The sequence below is a fragment of the Felis catus genome, chromosome B1, assembly GCF_018350175.1.
Source record: "Felis catus isolate Fca126 chromosome B1, F.catus_Fca126_mat1.0, whole genome shotgun sequence".
NCBI classification, from domain to species: domain Eukaryota; kingdom Metazoa; phylum Chordata; class Mammalia; order Carnivora; family Felidae; genus Felis; species Felis catus.
The window spans coordinates 200,084,397-200,109,106 of record NC_058371.1 but is presented as its reverse complement, the minus strand read 5'-3'; the positions used below and the strand labels follow the sequence as shown (position 1 = coordinate 200,109,106).

Below are 24,710 nucleotides of genomic sequence, written 5' to 3'. Positions count from 1 at the left end.
CAGGATTCTAACCCCCAAATCTGGACTATCCCAGGCCTGTTCTTTTGTTGTTGTTGTTCCTTAATGTTTATTGTGTGCGAGCAGGGGAGGAGCAGAGAGAGAGAGAGAGAAAGGGAATGAGAGAGAATCCCAAGCAGGCTACACGCTGTTGGTGCTGAGCCCATCTCGGGGCTCGATCTCACAAACTGTGAGATCACGACCTGAGCTGAAATCAAGAGTCGAGTGTTTAACCAACTGAGCCACCCAGGTGCCCCCGCCTCCCAGCCAAGGCTTATTCCTTTATCTCCCCTCTCCTAAAGGGACTTCTCCAGCCACATTTCTTGGGGAGGGTAAAGAGTACTCATTAAGATGCAGATTTTGGGACCAGACTACTGTGTTTAAGTCCTAAGCAGCATCATTTACCAGCTGTGACCCCAGCCAAGTCACTTATCTCTCTGAGCCTTAGTTTTCTTATCTGTGAAATGAGGCTACTTACGTCAAAGATTGCTGTGAAGCTTAAAACAATGACTATATGTAAAGTGCCCACGATGGTCCTTGGCATGTGGTAAACTCTCTGTAAAGGGGAGCTATTGTTTTCCTTTCTTGCTTCTGTAAAAGGTGACTTCCCCTCCTTCTTCCTTGTCCCACTGCCTCCTAGTCTTGACAGCTGCCTTGCCCTTTCCTACGGCAGGAAGTGTTTTCTTGGAAAGCAGTGGGATCTCTGGCACGAGGGGTATTTAAGCAAGGAGAGACTGACTTCTCAAAATGTTGAGAGCAGGCACAATCATGGAAGATTGACCTCAAAAGTTCAGTCTAACTCATATTCTTGGATTCTCTGGTATTTCTATGGGTTTAGTGGCTATGAATATTTGTGAAGCTTTAGGAGAAGCTTCTAGGTGGGCTTCAATATGAGATTTCCTTGCCTGGGATAGACTGGGAATAGTGTTTCCCAGGACAGATGGAAGTTTTTACTGAAAACACTAGCAATGAAGCCTAGAGTCCCCAGACCTCAAGAGGATTATTTGTGACAGAAATCTGTCCAGGGTACTCAGGGACAAAGGAGTGAGGAGGGCAGCATGGAGGATGGGGTGGATAGAAGAGAGAGTGTGTGGGGGGGGTGATATTCTCTGTTCTTACGCTTTTTATGGCCAGTACTCCCTGCACTGCAGTCATATATGCTTCTTGAAGGCAAGGGCTTTATAAATACTCATTGTTATGTCCCCCGCATGGAAAAGGGACTTGCTACATGGCCACTGAGCTCCAGAGCTGGCTGAGTAGCAGTACGATCCGAGGCACTAGACATCTGCTTCACTACTCCTCTCCTGTCTCCTCATCTTCCAAGTGGGCAATTTGTTACAGGGTTGCAAGACAGCACATGTGGGGAGGTGTCAGCTACTATGAAGCCAGTAGCCCTGGAGTGATCAGTCCATGGGTTCTGGCAGTCACAAGAATGAGAATGTGAGTCCGACTGTCTGGGACTCCAGAACTGGCCAGACCTGGTGCTGAAGGGACAGCTCCCAGAACAGGGAGGACCTGGGGTGTGAGGCCAAGCACTCTTGCCCCCTGCTGCGGTCCCCACCCAGCCCCAGATGCCGCCTGTCGGGACTCGCCAGCAGAGGGTCGGCAGCTGGTGCTCCCATCCGTCCAGAAAGAGCAGCTGGGATCGCCAGGTCCCCCGAGACTCTCAGGCCCTTCTGCCTGATAATAATCATGGAAAAATGAGGGACAGTATCTAGGGGAGGCACATGGAGCCTGGCCTCGAAGAAGGATTGAGGGGAGACACAGATGAATGACCCCCAAGACCCCACGCCTCCCACGTGACCCAAGTCAGAGGAAGCCTGGGACCCTCTCTTGCAAGCTCCTGGCACGTTAAGGATAGGCTGTACAAGGGGTCGTGGGAGGTGACCCTAGAGTGGGGAATATGTATCTGTCTGGGTGACTGACAGGAGAATGTGTGTATGTACGTGTTCATCTCTCTCTCTGTGTGTCTTTCTCCGGAGGTTCCTATTTAAGCTTCCAACTTTACTTATTTCTGGTGTGGATTTCTGTGTGGGCGTCCTGACCCGGTTTATGAGTGCATTTGTGTGGAGTCACCTTGTGAGTTTGCCTTGGGTATGAGTGTGTGACAATGTCTGTGTGGAGTGGGTGTTGTAGGAGTGAGCAACGTGTATGTGTGTGTCATTGGTTCCCGTGCAGGAACGTGGTTCTCTTGTCTGCCTGAGCGAATGGGGCCGTCGCATGGCCCTCTCGTCTTGCCCAGCACTTAGCACCTCCTTATGTGTGTTTGCTTCCACCCTCCTTAGAACGTCCGCTCCCAGAGGGCAGGACTTGGGGTGTGTTTTGTCCACAGCACTGTCCCCAGCACCAAACACGTGCTAGGCACCAGCGGGCACTCAGTAGAATAGCGAGGAGCGAATGAATGCTGGGTCCAACGTGTGAGTGCTCAGGTTGCGCAGTTAATTTCGGCGTACTGCTGCTGGGTTGGCGGTGTTGGGTGACTAGGAGAATTTACGGCGAGGATGTGTGTAATTGGCTCGGAATATGTACAAGCTTGTACGTGTGTGCAAAAGTGTGTCTGGGGAGCTGAGTGGAATGGACTGTGGTGTGTGCGCTAGCGGATTTGTGCATCTCTCACGTGTTGTATGGCGTAATTGTCTGGTGTGCTAGTGCGAACCTGTGTGTGCCTGAAGAGCGTGTGTGTGTGCCCGCACGCGAGTGTGTGTGTGTGTGTGTGTGTGTGTGCATACTCGAGGCTCCCACCCCTCGCTCTCCTCGCGCCCTGCGCTCGGCCTGGGGGCGGGGAGTGGGGGTGTGGCGAGGGCACTGCGGTTCGGCGGCCCGCCCTCGGCGCTGCGGCTCCGGCGCGTCACTGTCCCTCCCCGCCCCCGCCGCGGGCCCCGCCCCCCGGTCCTTTGTAGCCGGCCGCCGCGCTCGCCTCCAGCCGCCCGGAGGCCCCGCCCCGGCCCCGCCCCGGCCCCGCCCCGCCGCGCGCCCCGCCCCGCCCCTCCCCGGGCCGCAGTCGCGCCTGGGCCGCCGCGGGCCCGCAGCGAGCGCGGAGCGCGGCGCACGGCGGTGGCCAGGGCCGCGGGCGGGCGGGAGCGCGGGCGGGCGGCCGGCCTTGGACCGGCATGGCGGACCGGCGGCGCGCGTGGAACACGGAGGACGACCTGCCCGTGTACCTGGCGCGGCCGGGCAGCGCGGCGCAGACCCCGCGCCAGAAGTACGGCGGCATGTTCGCCGCGGTGGAGGGCGCCTACGAGAACAAGACCATCGACTTCGACGCGTACAGCGTGGGCCGCCGCGGCTCGGCGCGCACGCCTCGCAGCGCCGGCCGGCCCGACGCCGTCGGCCTGCCGGGGCCCGGCGGCAGCGAGGACACGGCCAGCGACGTGAGCGAGCTCTCGGGCTCGGCAGTCAGCTCGCCGGGCGAGCGCGAAGAGCGACCACCCGCGCTGCGTATCCGATGCCCCGCGCCCCGCGACCTGCCGCTCGGCCGGGACAATGGCCAGGTACCCTCGGGGCGCGCGCGGACCGGACCGGGGGGGGGGGGGGGGCGGGGCCCTCGGGGCAGTTGGGCGTGGAGCCGCCCGAGGGCAGCGCTGGAGCCGCTGCCCCCAGGCTTGAGAGGGCTCCCGAAGGCCCCTCCCCCACTCCATCACCCCGGAGGGTCGGAGAGGTTGTGCGATTTGGTTGGGGTTGGCCAGCATAGCCCGTGAGACTCCAGAGGGTCCTTCGAGATCCAGTCCCCCGCTCCTCTTCTGCAGAAAGGAAGAGTAAGGTTCTGAGAAGGAGAAAGTAAGTTGGCCCAAGGTGCCATATGGACCCTTAAAATGCGAGGGGACCTCTAGGGTGAAGTTAACCCAGGGATCCCCATTCTCTGCTTAGTGAAAAGGAGGGGAGCTCCTTTCCGCATGCGTCCATTCATTTTTTTCACGCACTCATCAGTCATTATAGAGCACCTACTGTGTACCAGGCTCTGGGAGAGGTTCTGTGAAACGCCTGTGGTCACACCGGTTAAAGCTGAAAGAAACCTTTCCTGTATGCTCCCTCTGTGCTTTCTAGGGCAAAGGTTTGGTTAAAGATTTAGCGGGATCGGGCAGATAGAACTAGAAACTGCTATCTCCAAGCACCGACATCTTCAGGGGACGCTCCCGAGTCCCACAGCACGACGCCAGTGTGCTCTCTTCACAGAGCAAGTTGGAGGCAGAGCGGAGGTTTGAACCCCAGTCTCTAGCTTCCTAGACTTGGAGGTTTTTACCCTCGGAAGTGGAGGCGCATTAGGGCGAGGGAATGCCAGGCCATGGGCCCTATAGCTCTTCTCCCTTAAGCTAGAGGTCGCCAGGGAACTGGAGGAAGATGGGTGGATAGACAGCACAGCTTTGGGATGTATGTGTGAGGGTCGGGGCCAGATGCCGGGAGAACGGAAGTTGGAGCACCCGAGGGCCAGCGAGCTGTCAGCTTAGCAGGGGACTCGGAGTCTGAGCACTGCTCAGGCCCCAGACCCCTGGTGCTGGAGTCCTGGTTCAGCACGCTGGCCCCACCCCAGGCCAGGGTGGGCGATAGATTCATTGTGAGAATTACATCAGTTAATGCTGGTAGTCAGTGAGCATTCAATAAATGTTCGTTTTTGAATTTTACTATCATTTTTTATTAACCCTTCTCCCCTTAAATACTATGAAAGGAATAAAGCGAGAGGGAGTAAGCAGAGCTCCATCCAGACAAATCTGGGAGGGCTTCCTGGAGGAGTGGGGGCTGGGGCCAGCCCGGGGCTGCTGGGACGCAATACTGGGTCTCCTGCCGCTCCCATTCCCGATCGCCTTCCGCCTGGTGTTCCCGCAGCTCGGGAACTCTCCGTGGTCCTGAATCCGGCGCCCTGAAAGGGGGAGGTCTACAATGATGGTGTGTGAGGTGAGGGGGTGGGGGGCAAGGGAGGGAGACATCAAGAGAGTCATCTTATTTTCCCTGCCCCTTCTTATTCTTCCCTCACCACCTCCTAACCTGGTGGTTGACCTCACCTGGGATCCGGGCTTCTGAGCCCTTGCCGGAGCTCTCAGGGCTGCGGGTCCAGAAGCTGGGGTCAGTACCGGGAAACACTGCTTTCCAAACCAAGGAAGGCACTTCGCCCTTTGAACCTCAGCTTCTCCACCTGTGAAATGGGGATGGCCTTTTTCTCCCAGCCACCCATAAGGCGTGGTGGACTATCAGGACGGCGAGAGAGCTTTGTGCACGTCCCGAGCAGTCTGGAAGTGCATCCCTGACAAAGCTACGGTCAATGTCACCAGCGCCAACGTCGCCCCCAGGCTCTGCCTGGGCCGGCTCCGCAGCCGCGCCTAGGCACTTGGGGATGCTATGCTGGTCGCTTCACCTCTTCCACTCCTCCCTCTCCTCCTCTGGCCCTCTCTTCCCTTTCTCGGTGGCTTCTCGGGGACTGGACAAAAGGCGGCGCCTCCAGCGCGCCTAGGGCTCCAGAGCCCTCGAGGTTCGGGGCTGCGGAGCCAAGGGGCTCACGGTCTCCCTAGAGGATGCGTTTTACTTTCTGTGGACTCCGGGGCGGGCTTCGCGGCTCCAGTGCTTTGCAGAGGGTATGGGGCCGGGAGTCCTCCTCCCCACCCCCGACCCCCCCCCCCCCACCCCGCCCGGCCCAGAAAGCCCTCTTCTGGGGAGGGAGGAGGGGTTTCTGCAGCGCCGGCGCAGCGTTTGCGGAGGCCCAAGGCCCAGCGACTGCGGCGCTTTGTACCAGAGAAGTCTGCTTGGGAGCAGAGATCTGTTTGGCCAATCGCGAACCAGTGCCCCTCCCCCGATACGCACGTGGTCTTGTCCCCAGCCCTGGAGCTTCCCTGCCCTGAGTGGCCCCTGGGGACGTCCCAGTACGTGGAACCTAGGACTTAACAACGCTGAGGAAGAGAATGCAAGCATCATGGGAACGGAGACCTGCAAATTCTGGTCACCAACAAGGATTTAAGCCACCGCTCGAGCCCAGAGGCCAGGCTGAATGGACGGATGTAGGAGAGTGAGCTCTAGAGAAGGTGTGCGGGAACCTGGCCTCCAGATAGTGTTCTTCTGTAGCTAAAATACTTTAAATAAATGAGATATCATTTTATTTCTGTAAGCCCTAACTTCCCACCTGTATAATGGGAAAATTATGGCCTAGCGTCCCTGGAATACTAAGATGCTTCTCTTTGGTGAACTTACAACCCCACCTCCATTTCAAGGCCAAGGCATCTCTGGCCTCCTGTCCTGGTCTGGGTGACTGGCCTCTAGGTGGCCTGTGAAGGTAAGGGCCTCAGGCCTCAACCTGCTTAGTGGGGGCTTTACCACCCCTAGCACACCCTCCCTCTGGGTGGCAACTTGAAAGTAAAGAAGATGGGTCTTCTAAAAGATACTGTGGATTAGTATGTTGCAGGCAGAAGTGAATGGCAGAGAAAGTTAGCATTTTATTCTGTCTGGAGATTTGGGGTACCTGTCTAGGGCTGTGGGGGCTTGCTGGGACTCCTGCTTCCTTCGTCTTCTCTCTTTTTTCCTTTCCTGTTTATTAAGCTATGCACTGGCCTCCTGCCCACCTGTCCCCAGAGGAACATCTGGGTCAGGGGTGCTGGGGTTCTGGTACACTATACCCTGGGAGGCAGGACATCCTATTCCCCTCCTGTCTCCTAGCCTCTCCTGGGGTCTGTGGGGACCTTAGTGCCGGTGGTCCGGCCCTCCAGGCAACCACTGGTAGGCAGGACCATGGGGGTGACCTGGTGGCCCCAGGGCCAGGCTGCTGTGTGAGGAGAAGTTGCTGCAGAGGGTGCAGCCGGTCAGCCGTTAACTGGGTTAGGGCCTTGTCTCATTCTGCTGCACTCCCTCGGCCTGGCAGTGGGGCTCCTGGTCAGCCCTCAGGGAGGCTGATTCAATGATGTGAGTGGGGAGGGTGGCAGGAAAGGCTTTAGGGAGAAGCCGTTGCCGAGGAGTCTGGGAGATGGGTAACCTTTGTCTGGGGTTAGATATTGAGGAAGAGGGTGCAGCCTGAATAAAACGGCTTGCAGGCCTTGGAGATGGGAAAGTGCTTAATTTAACTCCTCTATTCAGGGAGTGCGCACGGCGCATGGACAAACGGAGGCTGCGGCACGAGAGGCAGGAGGGGGGCAGTCGTTGGGCCGGGTCCAGAGGGCCCTGAACGCCCCCAGCAGCTCGGGCGGGTCCTCCGCGCCCGCCCCGCACTCCCTCCCCCGCGCAGCTGTTCCCGGAGGCCCGCAGATGCGGTGCCGCACACCTGTGGCTCCGTCTGCACCGCCGAAGGCCGTCTCTGGCATTTAAATGCACCCTGAAAACCAGACCTTTGCAATCGCGAGAGCGAGGCCGGGGCGCAGCCGAGGGCGTGTGCGCAGGGCGGGGGGCGGCGGGGCTGGGCGGCTGGCGGAGGGGGGGGGGGGACGGAGGGCGGAGTGGGGGGGGGATCGGAAGGGAAGAGCTTCCTGGTTCGAGCCGAGAGGGGCGAATCGGGCTCGGCTCCGCGCCGCCGGGAGGAGCTGTCTGTCTGTAGCCCCCTCCTCCCGCCCTCGCCTCTCCCTCCTCCTCCCGCCCTCCTCACCGAGCCGGGCGGTGCTGGCAGCCGGAGCGGCGGCGGCGGCGGCGGCGGCGGCGGCGGGCGGGCCGAGCAGCCGGGGCAGCGGGCGCGTGGGCAGCCGCGGGCGCCGAGCCTCCGTCCCTCTCTTCTGCCCTCCCGGGCCTTTGTCACCGCGCCCGCGGGGAGCGGGACCGGCTGAGCGAAAAGACAGCCCCACAGGTCCGCCGGCCGGGCCGAGGGCGCCAGCGGGGCCATGTCTTACCAGGGCAGGAAGAGCATCCCGCACATCACGGTAAGCCGGGCCCCCGCCCCCGCCCCGCCGTTCTTTGTGGGCTGGGGGTGGCCGCCGCCAGGGTCGGGATCCGCGGGGGGACTGCAGGGGCGGCCCGCGAGGCTTCCTGCGTGGCGGCGGGTGGGGCGGGGCTGATCTCAGCCTTGCAGCCCCCTCCCCCCAGCCTCTGGGGACAATGGTGGTGGTGGGGGGAGCCCCGCACGGCTAGGCGGGGCCGGAGTCTCGGGTCCCTCTCCCCGCGGGCTTGCCGCCCCCCCCCCCCCCGCCACGGGAAGTGCCAGAGGGTGGCGTGGACCGGGTGGATGCGGCGCTGAACAAAAGAGGGAGGGGCGCGGGGGGCCGAACCCCTCCCTCCGGCCCTGGAGACGGCTTAGGGCTGGGAGGGCCGATGGCCTCTGCACGGTCCAGCTCTTGCGCCTCGCCGCCGAGTTCCTTCCATGCCAGAGGCAAGAAAAATGCCTCTGCCCACCCTCCCCCCCCTTCCCCTGCCCGTACTGATGGAGTGGAAGTCTGGACCCAGAAACAGCGCCATGATGGAGGAGCCCCTCCCATTCCTCACCGCGGCTAAAAATAACCCTCTCGGGGGCTGCGCTGGCAGCTGTGGCCCCAGAAGGGTTAACACTGGGGGGTAGGAGAGCAGTGGGCCCGAGCCTACCGCCGCCGTCCCTGGGTGTGGCCGGAAACAAAGGATCCCTGCTTTGTCTTGGGTGGGGAGCTGAGGGCTCAGGACGCAGCGGTGGGGAGACCTGGCCTCCACCCCATTCCCTCCTTGGCACCAGGGGGGAGCCAAACCAGCCCGGAAGGATGCGCCCCACAGGCGCTGTGGAAGCCAGTGGGCCTCCGGTGGTGGGTGCAGGAGCAGCCAGGGGCTGGGAGGTGGGATTCCAGGTGTGATAGAAGCCTCCAGCGTGACACCTGAGGTTTGAGGACAGGAAACCCAGCCTACTCCTACTCCTTTACACAGAATCCTGCCTCTGGGAGCCCTAGGGCACCTACAGGAGGGCAGCCTTGGGTAGGGGGAGGGAGCGGACACTTCTCATTCACCTGCCCAGTCTATTGCAGACATTATTTTATGGAGTCTTCTCGATAAATCCTTTGAGGGGGGCATTGTCTACCTAAACCTCCCAGAGGCTGGAGCACTGGCTGGGGCACGGGTGAGAGGAAGGCTGGGTGAGAGCCCCCCATGCCTCCTGTCCAACTGTGGTCTGAGTCTTCCTCTAGAAAACCCCCCCTGGGCTCGGCTTCAGGTCTTGCCAGCAGGCCTTTGGTGAGTTTGTGTCCAGAGGTATGACCCCTGAGGGTAGAGACCGTCTCTAACCCATCCGTGATCCCTGCCTTCTGAGATATGAAGGTGTAAGTGGCCAGTCCTTTAACACTCTAGTTGCCTGTGAGTCACTGGAAGGGGTCTGGTTGACCCCAGGCGAGGCAAGTGGGAGGAAAGTGGAAGTTGGGGCGGGGGGGGGGGGGTTTGACCCGGTCCCTGCCTTGGGACTCTCTAGCCCTACCCCCTGAGGGGAACTAGGGCAAGTGATGGCGGTGCAGGTGATGGTTGCAGTGACAGATGAGTCTGGAGCCTTGGGTCCCATTGTGGCTGTGGCCCATGGAAGGTCTGTCTACCCCCCACCCCCAGGACCCCGGTTTCTAAAAAGGCAGTTTGGCCGGATGATCTTTGAGGCAGGTCTGTAAGGTGCCCCAGACTCAAATAGTTCTCAGTCTGCAGGGACACAGCAACCACCCTGCCCTCCTGCTGTGACCCGCTGAGCGGAGGTGACTTGGCCAGGCTTCCGTACCAGACAGATCTGGCTGCTCATCCTTGCTCTGCCAGCTCTCTTGGCCTCCGTGCTCCGATACCCCAAATGGGCCAACGCTGGCCACTTCCCAGGACCGATGAGCATCCAGGAGAACTCTGGCAAAGCGCTGAGTGTGTGTCAGGCACATAGTAGGTGCAGCTGGGACTGCTGGCTGATTCTGCTGCTTTAGTGTTTGTGTGAAGCTGGGAGTCAACCTGTGTGTCAAAGAGAACCCAGTGGAGTGGTTCCAACAGCTTCAATAGCTTGGAGAAGTGGGAAGGAGATGCTGAGAATTATACTTAGTTCCTGGGAAGGAGGCTCTTGATGAACACTTGTGTTTTATTTGGTCCACATAAGCCCACTCCATCCAGGAAGATCTATGGTTTAAAGGAAGAGCAAACCAGAGAGGATGGCCTTGACTGGAGCCCCTTTGCAGGACCCTCGGCTTCCTGAGGGTCTCTTGCTGATAATGTCCATGTTGTGACAGGAACCAGAATCCGTTAAGTGGGTGGGAGGGCACCGTGGCTTTCCTGATGCTGCACCCCCGGCTTGTGCAGTCATACTCGCTCGGTAAATTAAATTAGCGCTGGTCTGTGCTGGGCACTGTGCGGGGTGTGAGGCCAAATAGGAAGGAGGTGGGCTTTTTGCTCTTATCTGCCCAGAGTTTGGCAAAGACTGACATTTCCGCCTGAAGTTGCACCAAGGTGTGGGGGCTGTCGTAAGGGGACACCGGGGGGCCGGGGGGAAACCACAGCAGAGAAACTCACCCTAGTCCTGGGATGGGGGACAGGAAGGATGGAGGAGGGGGTTGTTTCCGCCTGAGTGGAGGGAGGCCCAGAGGCAGAGGAGTGTGGCATGCTGGAGAAAGTGAAGGAAAGTCCGCATTGTGGGAACCCAACCTCTGCTTCCAAGTCTGCTCTGTGCATCGGGAACAAATCCTGGATGTTTCCGGTAGCCATGGTGGGCGTGGCCCGTGGAGGGGCCTTGGGGGTTGGAAAAAGACCAAGGGAAACTCTCAGCTCGTCCCCAAGGACGCCACCTGCTTCATGTTTGGCCACTCCGTGCCCCCGTGAGCCTCGGCGTGGTCATCTGGCCAATGGGGATAAGGTTCCAGCTTACGCAGAGAATCCAGAGGTAGGGGAGAGGGTACCTTGAGCAGAGGAGAAAGGGACATCGCAGGCAGGGCAGGGCTGAGTTAGGAAGATGTTCTTCCCACCTTGATGGTGAGCGGGCATCTTCCCCTCTGGTTCCCACCTCAGCCTTTTCCTGAGAGAATAGAGCACCCGACAGAGAGGAGGGGAAAAGCAGAAACGCTTCGCTTCACCCCCCCAAGGTTGTTTAAAATATTTACAAGGCACTCCTTCATGTGTAGCTTTGTAAAAAATTAATGGCACAGCCAGGGATTAACTTAGCTAGAGCTGTTTCTGGAGCCCACTGCGGTGGTTAAGTGTTAGAACATCCTGGGCGTGGCTATCAGCAAACAAAGGCACATGGTTTCCTGGCCCCGCACAGGCTCCAGTCTCCCAGCTGAGCCACTAAGGAGTGGGGGGCCTGCTCCGCTGTGGGGGGAGACCCGCGTGTCCACGCAGTGGTTATGAATTATTACTATTGCAAGTAGGACCTCACGAGTCCTGGTCATTTGTGGTTTTGCAGGCTGTTATTATTACAGCATTCACCATGACCTCCGTGATCTGACTCGGTGTCCAGAGCGCCCCCATGAGGGAGGCGGGTTACTTGGATCATCCCTGTTTCCCAAAGAGAAAATGAAGGTTCACAGAGGCTTAGCGGCACGGAGGAGTTCTTGCAGCGGCCCGCGGAGGAATGAGCAGCCGGATTCAAGCAGAAGGGGGAGATGGGCTGGTCTGCCTGCCCTGAAAATCACTCTCTGGTTGAAATCTGTACGAGTCTGTGTGTGTGCCTGCGTTCGATCGAACGGTGATGAGGAGAGAAAGACAGGAGTTAGGAAACCATCAGACTCAGTTAGTGACTCTCATGTGCCAGCGTGCAAACCCCACGTGAGCCCTGTCCTGCTTCTTCCCGAGGATGCCGCTCAGTGTATCGATAGGTATTCGGTTTATTTGCTCCCCTTTCCATGCCAAGGATGTGCGATGCCCACAGTGATTTGTCATGCGTCTAGTGAAATCCTGAGGATCCTGAGGAAATTCCTGAGGATCGAAGTAGAGCGGGGAACAAACCTGCCAGTATTCCAGGCCACTGGAGGTGTGCACCTGGACGTCTGATGGCGATTCGGAGCTTCCGGCATCCAGGGTAGAGAAGCAAATGCTCAGCGACATCAAGTTCGTGACCAGAGAGAGGGAAGTGGGCCATTTTCTCAGGGGGGGGAATTATTTTGTTTAAGTGAAATTCTTAAAAAAAATTTTTTTTTAATGTTTATTTTTAAGACAGAGACAGAGCATGAGCAGGGGAGGGGCAGGGAGAGAGGGAGACACAGAATCCGAAGCAGGCTTCAGGCTCTGAGCTGTCAGCATGGAGCCCGACGTGGGGCTCGAACTCATGAACCGTGAGATCATGACCTGAGCTCAAATCAAGAGTCAGATGCCCAACTAACTGAGCCACCCAGGCATCCCACCTTAATTCCCTTTTTTAAATCTTTTTTTTTTTTTAGTGTTTATTATCTTGAGGGAGAGAGAGAGAGACAGAGCATGAGTGGGGGAGGGGCAGAGAGAGAGGGAGACAGAATCCAAAGCAGGCTCTAGGCTCTAGGCTCTGAGCCGTCAGCACGGAGCCTGACGTGGGGCTTGAACTCACGAACCGTGAGATCATCACCTGAGCTGAAGTCGGATGCTTAACAGACTGAGCCACCCAGGTGCCCCTCAATTAAATTCTTAAAAGGTGTTTCAGAGAGGGTAACCATGATATTGTGAGCTTTGTTGGTAACCTAGCTACGCCAACTGAGCCCTGCGTGTCTGTGTCTCGTGATAGACTTGGCCCGGACTGAATACATGGGACACACGTGATGTAGCATATGTGAATGTGCCTGGCACGCTGTGAGTGGCTGACAGATGATCGTCTCCCTCTCCAAACTCGGGCTGTCTCTTTGAGGAAACAAAAACTCAGGGTGGCAGGTGAACGGCAAGGGTTGGCCACATGTCTGTTCTGTTGTCTGAACTGTGCGAGGTGCGATGGGTGGTGAAAAAACTCCCCGTCTCATGATCCGTAACCTTAACGAGCTTACTGCCGAGGTGACAGAGTGCACACGTGAGCAACCGAGAATGGCAGAGCACAGGTGTTAGAGGGCCTCGGGGAGGGGGAGACTCTGTTGGTGGAGGCTGTGGGAGGTGACTGCCTGAGGCTTGGGGGGGACAACACGAGCTAGACGTTCAAGGATTTGATTGGTGGAGACCAGGGAAGAGTGTGTAAGGCACGTGGAACAGCATGTGTAAGACTTGGACTGGGGAATGAATATGGTCAGAAGAGAGTGAGGGGTTAGTCATCGATAGACTGGGGGGTGAGGAACGTGAAAGAAATGTGAATTCTACAATGCTTCGGAGGTCAGGTAGACTGTACCCAACATGATAGGGGGGAGCAGATTAGATTCCAAGTCCGGCTCCAAGGGAAGTGGGGTATTTGACTTTGGGCAAATCACCTCGTTTCCCTGAGCCTCAGATTCCTTTTCTCTATAGAGTTGGATTAGAGGATCCAGTTCCGCATTTTGGATACTCTGATTTTACGTTGTGGGTAAAGGGAAGCCACCAGAACTTCAAGGAAGTTCTTGAACTGGGAAGATGGTGTCATAAAGACAGTGTATGTGAGAGTGTGGGTTCTGAAAGCAGACAATTTGGGCTTGACTTCTATACTAGCTGCGTAACTTGGGCGCATTGTTTCTTTCTGAGAATTGAACGAGTTAATATAATACATGGAAGATGCTGAGAGTAGTGCCTGCACATGGTGTAGCGTCTGTAGGTTAGCTGCTGTTCCTACCGTGGGAAGGCGTGTTAGTCGGCGTTGTTCCATAGCAAGCAGCCGCCAGGTCTGGTTTTCACCAACAGACATTGAATTCTTGTTCACGTTGTGCGAGGGCCTCGGATTGGCTGTGAGTCGGCCCCCGGATGCCGGTGAACAGCGGTCTGTTCCCTGTGTCTCCTCACTTTGAGACTCAGGCTGAAGGAACAGAGGAGGGAAGCATGGGAGTCTGGTGGCAGCTTGAAATGCCTTTGAGGACTTGGGCTCAACTGTGGCTCATAGTCACGCGGCCAAAGCCAGTCCCACGATCCAGACCCAAATCAGTGGAGAGAAGCCTGATGTTAGACTTTCTTAAGGAGATATGAGGGTTAAGTGTGAAAATTAGGGCACATAGAAGGTGGTAATCAACACCCGTTGGAGCTGATGATGAGGTGGTCAGGACGCATGAGGGGTGAGTTTGGAAGAAAAGGCACTCGAATTGAGTGGGGGAAAGAGCGCCAAGCCGAGGGGTCTCAGTGGACAATTGGAAATCTAGATTGGAACGGGGGGTCAGAGCCAAGGGGCCAGTTACAGAGATCGGAGACCCAAGAAGATAGGAAATGTGAGATATTCTAGCAGCCAGTGGTTCTCAGCCCATGTGCTGTGAGCAGAGGGACACATCCAAAAAACAAAACAAAACAAAATCCTCTGCAGATGCACCGCTAAATTTTGATCAGCATTTAAAATTCGTATTTGTTGCAACCAAGTCGACACGTTGTTCCAGTGACATGTATCAGGTGGCATTCTGCACGCTCACGAGCTGGGAGGTATCCGATGAGTGTCAGTTTTTGTGAATCAAAGGCACCCCCTGGCCTGGAAAGGAAGCATCAGAGGACTTTGCCCTTGAGCATATCAAAAGGACACAGGGCAGTGCATAGTGCCAGGGTGCTGAAGAGTAAGCACGGGCAGTGACGAGCAAGTAAAGGCCCCGAAGACGGGCGGTGACACCAGTAGGGAGGGCACGCCGATGAATGCCGACCGACTTGGCGGTGTGTATGTCTTTCATTACTTTAAGAATGCTGCCATTTTTTTATGCTGTTTGTACATCTTCTTTTTTTTTTAAGTTTGTTTTGAGAGAGAGAGAGAGAGAGAGCACAAGCGTGAGAGGGGCAGAGAGAGAGGGAAAGAGAGAGTCCGAAGCAGGCTCCATGCTGTCAGCACCAAGCCCCACATGAGGCTCGAACTCACGAACCGTGAGATCGTGACCAGAGCCAAAATCAAGAGTCGGACTCTTAACTGACCGAGCCACCCAGGCGCTCCTGGACGCGTCTTCTGAACACAGGTTGAGATTCACGGTCCTGGAGAGATGCAATGATGAAATCGTAACTTTGCTCTGCGACAGGGACTCTGAGTCGGTGTTGGTGGTGTGGGAGAAGGAGTGGGGTCTAAGTAACGTGTTTCCGGGAGGGGCTGGTCTAGAAAACGCGAGCAGGCAGTAAACGGAGGAAAGTGATGGCTGTGAGCCTAGGAGGTTGCGTTCGCCCACCTCCTTCCTCGGGCCTGTGCCCCAGGCACCTGGAACATTCTCCTGGAGGGGCTTACCCTCTCTGGCCCTTTGCACTTGTGTTAAGTTGTGCCCATTCTCCATGGAGGATCCTTCCCCTGGGGGCCGGGAGCCACGAGCACTGGCACGTCCGTAACTGTGGTTTGTCCAACCTCATCGAACACTCTGGAGGGCTGGGACAGCTTTTCTGGCATCTCTCGGGGGTGCTGCAGCTCGCTGGTGACTCACAGAGGGACTCCAGACTGCGTGGGTGGCTGGATGAATGAAGCCAGGTTGTAAATGGTGCTGCTTTGCTGAGCGAGGTTTTAGCCACTCCTGCATTTGACTTTCCTTAACATTTAACTAATCCTATCCGCGGATTTCGTGTTCAGGTGGTTTACGGTCCAGAAGAACGTGAGTGGGGCATGAAGGGTTTTTGGAGCTCCAAGAGGGCCGCCCAGGTGGTACTTTGGCGGTGGGGAGAGGGCAGGTCTGATCTTGGAAGATGCTTCATCGTATTTCCCACCGACAAGCACGATTTTACAATAGGGGCCTCCCATTTAAGTGGGTAGAGATCCTGGCACACGTGTCCCCTAGGCCTTGACTGAATAATGACTTGGGGTCAGTCCCACAGGAAGACTCAATGGCTCTGATGCAGAACTGCATAGAGCACACGGGGAGCTGTTCGAGATTTTGTACCTGTCCCCAAATTATGCTGCCCTGTCTTTTGTATCCTGCCATATTCATAGGCCCTTGGGGCTGAAGCCCTAATGATATTTTATTTATACAGTCTTAAAGTCGAAAGGAGCCTTTTAAGTTATGTGAACTTGTCAGCATTTGTGTGGTTAGGAAGGCAGGAAGTAGTGTCTGTTGCTTCTCCCCCAGCCCCCTATCCCTCCTCTAGTGTAGGAATTCCAAATACCCTCTCCTTGCATACCTCTAGTGACAGGGAGATCACCACTTTACTCAGCAGCCTGCTTTATCCTTGGGAAGCTCTGTCGTTGAAAAGCTCTTAGGTATGTGGACTGAGAATCTGTTTCTTGTCCTACTTTTGCCCTCTGGATAGTCACAGCCCTCCTCCTCCTCTACGCTGATATTCCTAGAGGTTCTGGAAGGCATTTCTCAGCCATTTCTCCTTATCCAGGACCTTCTCTTTTCCAAAATGGCCCCAGTTCTCTATTCCTCACGGAGCATACTTTCCAGGTGCAATCTTTTTCTTTCCTCCCCCCACCCCCGGCCTTTCATTTTCTCCTTTTTCTTTTGGTATCCTCTATTTCTGGGCATGCAGAACAAAACAGACTCAAAATAAAACTTTAATCATTGGGCATGGTTTTTTTTTTTTTTTAAGGTTTATTTATTTTTGAGAGAGACAGAGCACAAGTGGGGGAGGGGCAGAGAGAGACACAGAATCCCAAGCAGGCTCTAGGCTCTGAGCTGTCAGCACAGAGCCCGACGTGGGGCTCGAACCCACGAACTGCGAGATCATGACCTGGGCCGAAGTCGGATGCTTGATGGACTGAGCCACCCAGGTGCCCCATTGGGCATGTTTTAATACCTAGGCCAGTATTCCGTCCTATGTATGAGGTGTGCAAAGTGCTTTTACACATTATCTCTAGAAATCCTATGAGTTGCTACTTTGATTCGTTCTGTTGGCAGAGCAGGAGGCCGAAACACACGGAGGTTAAGTATCTGGCCCTAGGTCACCCAGCTAAGAAGCTATGTGGGAACAGGCTGTGGTCTGTGGTGTGAAGGATCTCCCAGTCTCACGGGAGAGAGAGACAAGAGACGAGCTGAATATAACACATCACGAAGCAATGCTAACCGTAAGGCACAGGCCTCGCACTGTGGGGACTGCAAGGGTGACCGCGTGTTCCTGGGGTCAGGACCTTGAGCTGGAGATCACTGGGGAGAGCAGGTTCGGCAAGAAGGCCAGAGGAAGGCACGGGGATGTGACGTTGCAGTTTTAGGGCATGACATAGTTGCCTTTGTGTTTCAGAAAGGTCACTGGCTGTCATGAGGAAGGGACGAGACGGGCAGCAGGGGGAGAGGTGGCGAGGGCGGATGGGGGGCAGGTGCCGTGGGAAGTGGGAATCAGCAGGTGTATGCCAGGACTTTCTGGACCAGATGCAACACGATCTGGACGTCTTGGGTGTGAAATGAGAATTTAGAAGTCAAAGATGGAACTGAGCATCTGTATGCAATCTGACTCCCTAGCTTGCAAAGACTTAAACAAACAAACAGGCGCAGTTCTAAGTGCTTGTCCACGTGTTAATTCATTTAACTTTCAAAAGAGCTCTCTGCATTACAGATGGGAAACTGAGGCTGGGAGAGAGCTTGCCTAGGACACAGGGCTAGTAAGGGCGGGGCCAGATCTGAGCCCAGACAGTCTGCCTTGGCACCCACGTGCTGAGCCATCAGGCCACTCTGCCTCTTTGTCACATGAGATAATGAGTGTGAAAGCATCTGGCCCACAGGAGGCATTGCCAATGCTTATTAGGCGAATAGGCCTCTGCCTTTAATATCTCCCCTCCCTGGAGCCCTTTGCAACTTCCAGAGCCCTGGAATCTGCCTTACTCCCTTTCGGCTATAATGGCAGCAACCCCATTAGGAGGTCAGGTGAGTGCATGGCATTGGGAATGTGCTTGGATAAATAGCGGAATGTGTATACATGTCCGGCTCTTGCTTATCCCCATTTTGCAGAGGAAGGAACTGAGGCTCAGACATGTTAACCAGGTACAATGAGGAGAACAGGGGAGAACTACCTGGGGGTAATGAGGCTGTCACTTTGTAGGTACCGATGGAGCTAGGTTCAAATCGGGCAGCACCATCTGGCTGTGTGACTTTGAGAAATTACCTCACTTCTCTTATTTCCTCATTTGTAGCAACCATACCCACTTTTTTTTTTTAAGTTTATTTATTTATTTTGAGAGACCACATGAGAGGGGGAAGGGCAGGGGCAGAGAGACAGGGAGACAGAGAATCCCAAACAGGCTCCGCACTGTGAGTGCAGAACCCGACACAGGGCTCAAACCCACGAACGGCGAGATCATGACCCAAGCCAAAACCAAGAGTGGGCCGCTTAACTGACTGAGCCACCCAGGCAGCCCAGTCGTACCCACTTCCTAAGGCAACTTAAGAATTAAAAATGAATGCAGAACTGGCACTTAGTATGCCCTCAGGAATGTGATTTCCTTGAAGAGAAAGGATTTGTGTTCAGATTGCTTTATGGAAGGTAAAAAGCAGAGACAAGGAGACACAAAGTGGGTCCCAACGTAGATACGGAGATAGCTGGCATCATTGTCCTTTGGGGCAGCCCGAAGGCCCTGCCCACTCCTGGTGTGTTATTTTAAAACCAGATATTCAGTCCATCAGGGAGTATTTTCCTGAATGTCTGCTGGTATCATGGGACCTGAGACCTTGCTGTTAAAACTGCAGTTGTCATGGAAACGGGCCCAAGCTTCCAGAGAAGGTCTGCAATCCATGGGGACCACCTGTATTTCTAATTCATGAAAGAGGAAAATGCCACTGTGCTCTCTGCCCATGCGAGGGGAGAGCAAATGTGTGTTAATTAGATTGGGTCTCAGGCCTGTTGCCCTTTCCAGAGCTGCCTTCCTGGAAAGTGCTGCGAAGCAAAGGGCTGCAGGCTGATGGGCTGTCCCCTGAGGCAAAAATCAAAGGCAAATGGGCTAGTTTTCTGTGAATGAATAAGAGTGCGCAGCTGCACCTTTTGGGAGATCTGCAAGGGGGGCCTGGGAGGAAGGGGGCTCTGGTTATTAAAGGTAGGGACTGAGTCTTGGGCTGTGAAGTATTTGAGCTGGAAAATCCCTCAGGCAGCTCTCAGCACGTGATCTTTTTTCCTTTTTCTTTTTCTTTTTTTTTAGAGAGAGAGGAAGAGAGTGGGGGCAGATCAGAGGGAGAGAGAGAGAGAGAGAGAGAGAGAGAGAGAGAGAGAAAGATAGACTCTTGAGCAAGCTCCACAGTCAGTGCAGGGCCCAATGTGGGGCTCAATCCCACGACCCTGGGATCATGACCTAAGCTGAAATTAAGAGTGGGATGCTCGGGGTGCCTGGGTGGCTCAGTTGGTTAAGTATCCCAACTTTTGATTTCCACTCAGGTCATGATCTCACAGTTTGTGTGAGTTTCCAGCTCTGTGCTGACAGCATCCAGCTCTCTGGGATTCTCTCTCTCTCTCTCTCCCTCTCTCTTTCTGCCCCTCCCCCACTTGCACTGTCTCTCTGTGTGTCTCTCAAAATAAATAAACTGGAAAAAAAAAAGAATGGGTTGCTCAACTGACTGAACCACCCAGGCGCCCCTCAGCACAGAATCTTGATGGTGTATCAATTTGCTTTGACACCATAATGCCACGCAAACAAACGACCTTGTAATTCTGTGACTTACAACTTGAAATATTTCTTGCTCTTAGGTCTGTGGGTGGTAGAGACATACTGGCAGAGCTTGGCCAGATTTGTCATCAGGCTTCTGTTTGGGTCAACTTTTCTCCTCATATCATCTCCTTCTGGGACTCCGAATGAAGGAGGCTCCATCCTTGGCCATGCGGTTTTCGTGACAGAGGACGGACTGTCAAGAGATTGAGCTGAATCCCGTCTGCCTCTTGAAGCTTGTGCTCAGACTGGTGCACTCACATCTACTCTCATTCTGTTGGTCAAAGCAAGGCACACGGGTGCGCCATCAGCTGGTGGGGCAGGAGAGCACCGCACCCACATTGACGCATGCCAAGGGTGAGAGAACAGAGAGAATTGTAAAACAAATAGCACAATCCACCCCAGAGGGTCTACATCAAGATTACCTGGGGGTGTTGGTTAGTAACTTAAATTCCTGGCCCGTAAGTTGCATCTGGTAAACGAAATTCTTGGCAAAAGCCCCTGGGTTGGAGTTTTTAGCAGGCGATCCCAATGGATTTTGAGGATTGTCTAGGCTCAGGCGCCATGTTGTAAGTTGTACTTGCATGAATGACGTGTGTCTACCTGTCCTGTTGAATGTTTGGGTTGTAAACATTAGCCTCAGCATTAGTGGCTTGTAGAGTTTGAAGGCCTGGTAACTTTTAGAACTCACCTTGACATTTCTTTTGTCTTAAGAGAATGCAGTTCAATGCATGAGCAAAGCACATTTCTATTAAAATGGGGCTTCCCTGATCTTCTTGAGACTCATTTCCATGCCAGCCCCTTGGAGGAAGGGATTCTTCCTTTTGCCAAGGAGTGACGGGTCATTTAGTTACTCTGAGCCTCTTCCCACTGATGAACCAGGCAGCCTCATCAGAATCTGTATGCACCCACACATCCCCGGTGGAATTACCTTCTCAGTGTGAAGAACATTCCTCCGACCCTAACCTTAATCCTCTGAGATCCTTTTTTGATACACATTGTTCATTGGCTTCAGATTCCAATGTCTACATCGTAGGAGAGGGGGTCTGGAGGTTTTCGTGACAGAGGACGGACTATCAAGAGATTGAGCTGAATCCCGTCTGCCTCTTGAAGCTTGTGCTCAGACTGGTGCACTCACATCTACTCTCATTCTGTTGGTCAAAGGAGACCAACTTCCCTCCCCCCAACTTCTTGGGAGAATTAAAGTCTTGTACTAGGAGTTAAAAGTACTTGGAACCAGTTGCGTACATTGTGAAGCATAAGGCACGACTGTTTGTGTTCTCTGGAAATGTAAAGATTTCAAAATGCCAGTGAGCTGAGAAAGGAGAACAGTGAAGAACTGCAAGGCTGGAGGAGGGAGAGGGATCTTCAACATCCCAGGGTTGGGAGAAACCTTGCTATCCGAGTGACCGATGATGTGTCAGGACCACGGACAGCACACAGCTTGCCCTTTCCATTCCTTGTTCATCCCGTGGAACCTGGAACTTTGGGAACGTCGTGTCTGTGTATATACTATTCATTTTGCTGGAATGCTCCCCTTCTCCCCCCTTTTTGGCTTCATGAACTTCTCACATTTCAGAACCCAGCTTAAATGTCCCCTCCTTGATGACATAGTCGCTGTCTTTCCCTGTCTCTGTAATAACAGCTTTGGTTTTCTGCTGTTTTCCAGTTCATAAACGAGTGATTGGGGGTTGATTAGATGAGAACTGCACCTCTCTTTTCTTCCAAGGCTCCCTTAATGGATCTTCCAGTCTTATGACTTTGCGGTGGAGATGATAGGTTTTATTCCCACCAAGCAGGAGAGAGAACCGAATGCATGGAGGCTTAATGCTTCATTCATTCAGGGATGGACAATGATGCAAACGTTTCGCTGTGACCCAGACCTCGCATTCTAGCTGAGGCTGCCTGCTGTTTACTTTGCTGTTGTATGGGTAAGAATGTCTGAAGCTTTAAGAGCTAATTTTTGTAAGCGGCACTCAACATAGTACTTAGTGTTTGTGAAGAGAATGAAGGCATCCTGCCAACACCGGCTCCCTCCCAGTTGAGGCTGGATGCAAGATAATAGTGGGTTTGAAGACAAGCCCTCCCCTTCTCTGAGCTTCTCCTCTGACTCACAGGACCTTTGGCAGAGATGTGATTCCTGCCCAGAACCAAGGTTTAGGTGGCCCTTCGTGACAGCTCTTTCAGCATCATCTGCATTGTACAGGCTTTGCACTAAGCCAGCTTCTATTCCCAGGCAGTAGGCTTAAGCTTTCAGGGAATTTTAAAAGCAGAAAAAGGGATTTCTGATGTATCAGTCTTCTCTTTTCTCCTGTGCTGTGTTTCTTCCCCCACCCCTTCTTCCTCCCTTCCTTTCTTCCCTCTCTCGTCCATTTCCCCCCCCCTTATCTTACTCCTTTCCTCCCCTTTTCACTTCCTCCTTCTCTCTTTTCAAACATTCTGTTCTTCTTTCTCCCTTTCTCCTTGCCTCCTGTGTGTCTCCCTCTCTCCTCCTGCTCAGCAAACATTTGCTAAATACCTCTGGCTGGTCCCTGGGATCCAGAGATGAATCGCCCCAGGCAAGGCTGGCCAGGAAGGGGTGTCCAGCCCTGCGGGAGATGGACACATGAGCCATGACCATGCCAGATGCTCAGTCTTGTAGCAGAGGGGTGTGCAAGGGGCAGTGGGACACGGGGGCACCCCATAGTCTCTGCTGGGGGGAGTCTGTTACTATTAGAAAGATTTACTCTCCCCCCTGAATTACTACCAGATAGAGAGTTTGGTATTTTGCTTTTTCAGCAAAGATTTTATTGTCTAGCATTTTTGTCTGTCATTAAAAATTCCTGGGAAATATTTTAGCAGATGAAGGATACCCCATTAGTGGTGTGGTTATACGAGTGCAATTAAGTCTGGATCACGCTTTTGTGTACAATCCTTTGACCTATTTGGGGATATTTTCCTGAGGACAGATTCCCAGCACTGAATTTTTATTTCAAAGGTCATCAGCAATTTTAAGGCCCATGATACATTTTGCAAAATTGTCTAGTGCTTATTCTTCCTGAGAAACCCCTGCTTTGAGGAAACTGTAATCAGTTTCCCTTTTTCTACTTCTGCCCAGTATTTGTGTGATGTCTCAGCTCAGGAGCTTTTGTATGTTTGAGTTCTTCTTTGAAGAAAACCCTTTCATTATCATGGGGACCCGCCCAGACTCCATTCCTCATGGCGTTAGGGTCCCCTTGAGCTGGCATCTGAACCCCTCTCCAGGTCCCCACCCTGAGGTCCTACTTCAGCCAGATAAAACCACATATGGATCCCCCAGCACACCCTGTCCCTCTGTGCCTGTCCCCATGTCATACCTCTTTCTGTAGTCTCTTTTGTCCTTTGCCGCATGGCTAATTCCCATTCATGCTTCCAGCTTAAGTAAGCATTTTTCCCCTGGAAGAGCTGGAACTGGGGCACCTCTGTGCTCCTGGCAATCTCTGCTCTTCTCTCTGTCCCAGCCCTTCCCAGTCTCCCCCACTGGCCTGAAAACTCCTTAAGGGCAAGTGCTATTTCTTTTAGCTGCACATACTCCTCCCTTAGTTATTTATTGAGTGTGGTTCCTGCTATAGAAAATGGCAAAGAATAAACAATGCGTGACTACTGAGTAGTTACACATGCCAGACGTGTGCTAAGTGCTTTATGTATATACCCCATGGACTTTTCCCAACAGCCTTATGAGGCAGGGACAGTTGTCCCCATTTGCAGATGAGAAAACTGAGGCTAGGAGAGGTTAAGCCACACGGATAGTAAGCAGACAGAGACTGGACCTTGCATCTGACTCTGGACAGTCTGTTCTGATGTAACACTGATCCAAGGACACGAGCCATACTGAGCATAATTCCCTTTAGGTCACAGCTGTCATCATGGAATGCATGGCAGTCTCTGGCACACTCTAGCTGTTGGACTTTTGTTGAATTTTTAGTCAGATATTTCATTTCCTTCAAAGAATCGAAAGGGTGATTGTGACACAGAACGATTGTCCTTGTTCACATGTGTGTCTGTGAGAGGCAGGGAATTATTAATTTTCTCTTAAATGTGTGACTTATTTTGTTACATTCTTAACAATTATTTTCCATCAGCTTCACTCCTCTTGGTGTGAGATTTTACACTCAGATTTCCTGCGTGAAAAAAGGGAGCCCTAGACTGCTAGGTCCTTGGGTCACAGACATCTGGTGTTTTCTAAATTCTATCTGATTATGGGTGTCATGGATTCTAGAGTGTGAAAATGCTTCTCTTTTCTTAATGTGCTTTTTTAATGTTTATTTTTGAGGGACAGAGAGCTCATGGGGGAGGGGCAGAAAGATGAGACAGAGGATCTGAAGCGGGCTCTGAGCTGTCAGCGCAGAGCCCGATGTGGGGCTCAAACTCACAAACCGCGAGATCATGACCTGAGCCGAAGTCAGACGCTTAACTGACTGAGCCACCCAGGCGCCCCTCGCGTGTGAAAATGTTTTAAGATGTGACAGAAGAAATATTTAAGATGTGTTTGGCGCAGTGGATGCCAGGCCGGAAGTTAGGGAACCTTGGGTCTAACCCGTACCCCCGTTAGTTGTGTGAACACGGGAGGTCACCCGGTCTCTAAGCCCCGTTTCCATCTGAGGTCAGATCAGACCCAACACTCCGTAAGAACCACTCGGCGCAAACAGGCTTGGAGAGCAGAACTGTCGTAAAGCACACTTCCCAAGGTGTCATCTGGGGAAAGTTTCCTTGTCAGAACTTTCCACACAACAAAAGGATCTGTGTTTGGAAAAGACGTTAAATGCGGTCCCCCGCTGGCGTATTCACGTTACACGTCAGCAGAGTAAAGGATCTGGGTTCTTGTCATATCGACCATCTTTTGTTTCTGCTTAACCCAGAATTTTCTAAACTCACTACCCCCGGGACTCACCTTGGGGAATAGCCTCTACTTAAACCCCTCTGAGCTAGAGTGCCGAAGGACATGATTCTGAACATGCCAATTAAGAGGCGAAGGCACCGCTAATTTCAGGGAAGAAAAGCAGGCTCACATTGGCTCTTGCCTTATCATACACGGACTTACTGTTTTAGAACTACGCTTGCACCCGACTACGTCGGAGCTCGGACCGGTGCAGTAGCTGCACACAGAATCGGCTGGTAGTTGGGGAGGAGGTGGACTTGAACACAAGCTGCACCACCTGATTCTAGAAAGAGCAGGGTGGGGCTGATCTTCCGGTGTGCAGTGTATTAAACACTACCTTTCAGGCTGAGCCTGAAAAGCCCTCTATTAAATGTGGCA

The 24,710-nt window shown here is 53.9% G+C and overlaps 1 protein-coding gene across 2 annotated transcripts in view; it reads left to right on the top strand.

Moving 5' to 3' along the window:
• Positions 1-3,079: 3,079 nt before the first annotated feature.
• CRMP1 (collapsin response mediator protein 1) overlaps positions 3,080-24,710 on the top strand; it is a 78,363-nt gene continuing 56,732 nt past the window's right edge. Inside the window, exon 1 of one of the 2 annotated variants that reach the window (XM_023253323.2) lies at positions 3,080-3,488. In XM_023253323.2, coding sequence (XP_023109091.1) covers positions 3,108-3,488 — 381 coding nt within the window. In that variant the 5' untranslated portion in view covers positions 3,080-3,107. Of the gene's footprint in view, positions 3,489-7,559; positions 7,818-24,710 lie in introns of those variants that run through there. The other variant, XM_023253324.2, reaches the window with a different exon arrangement.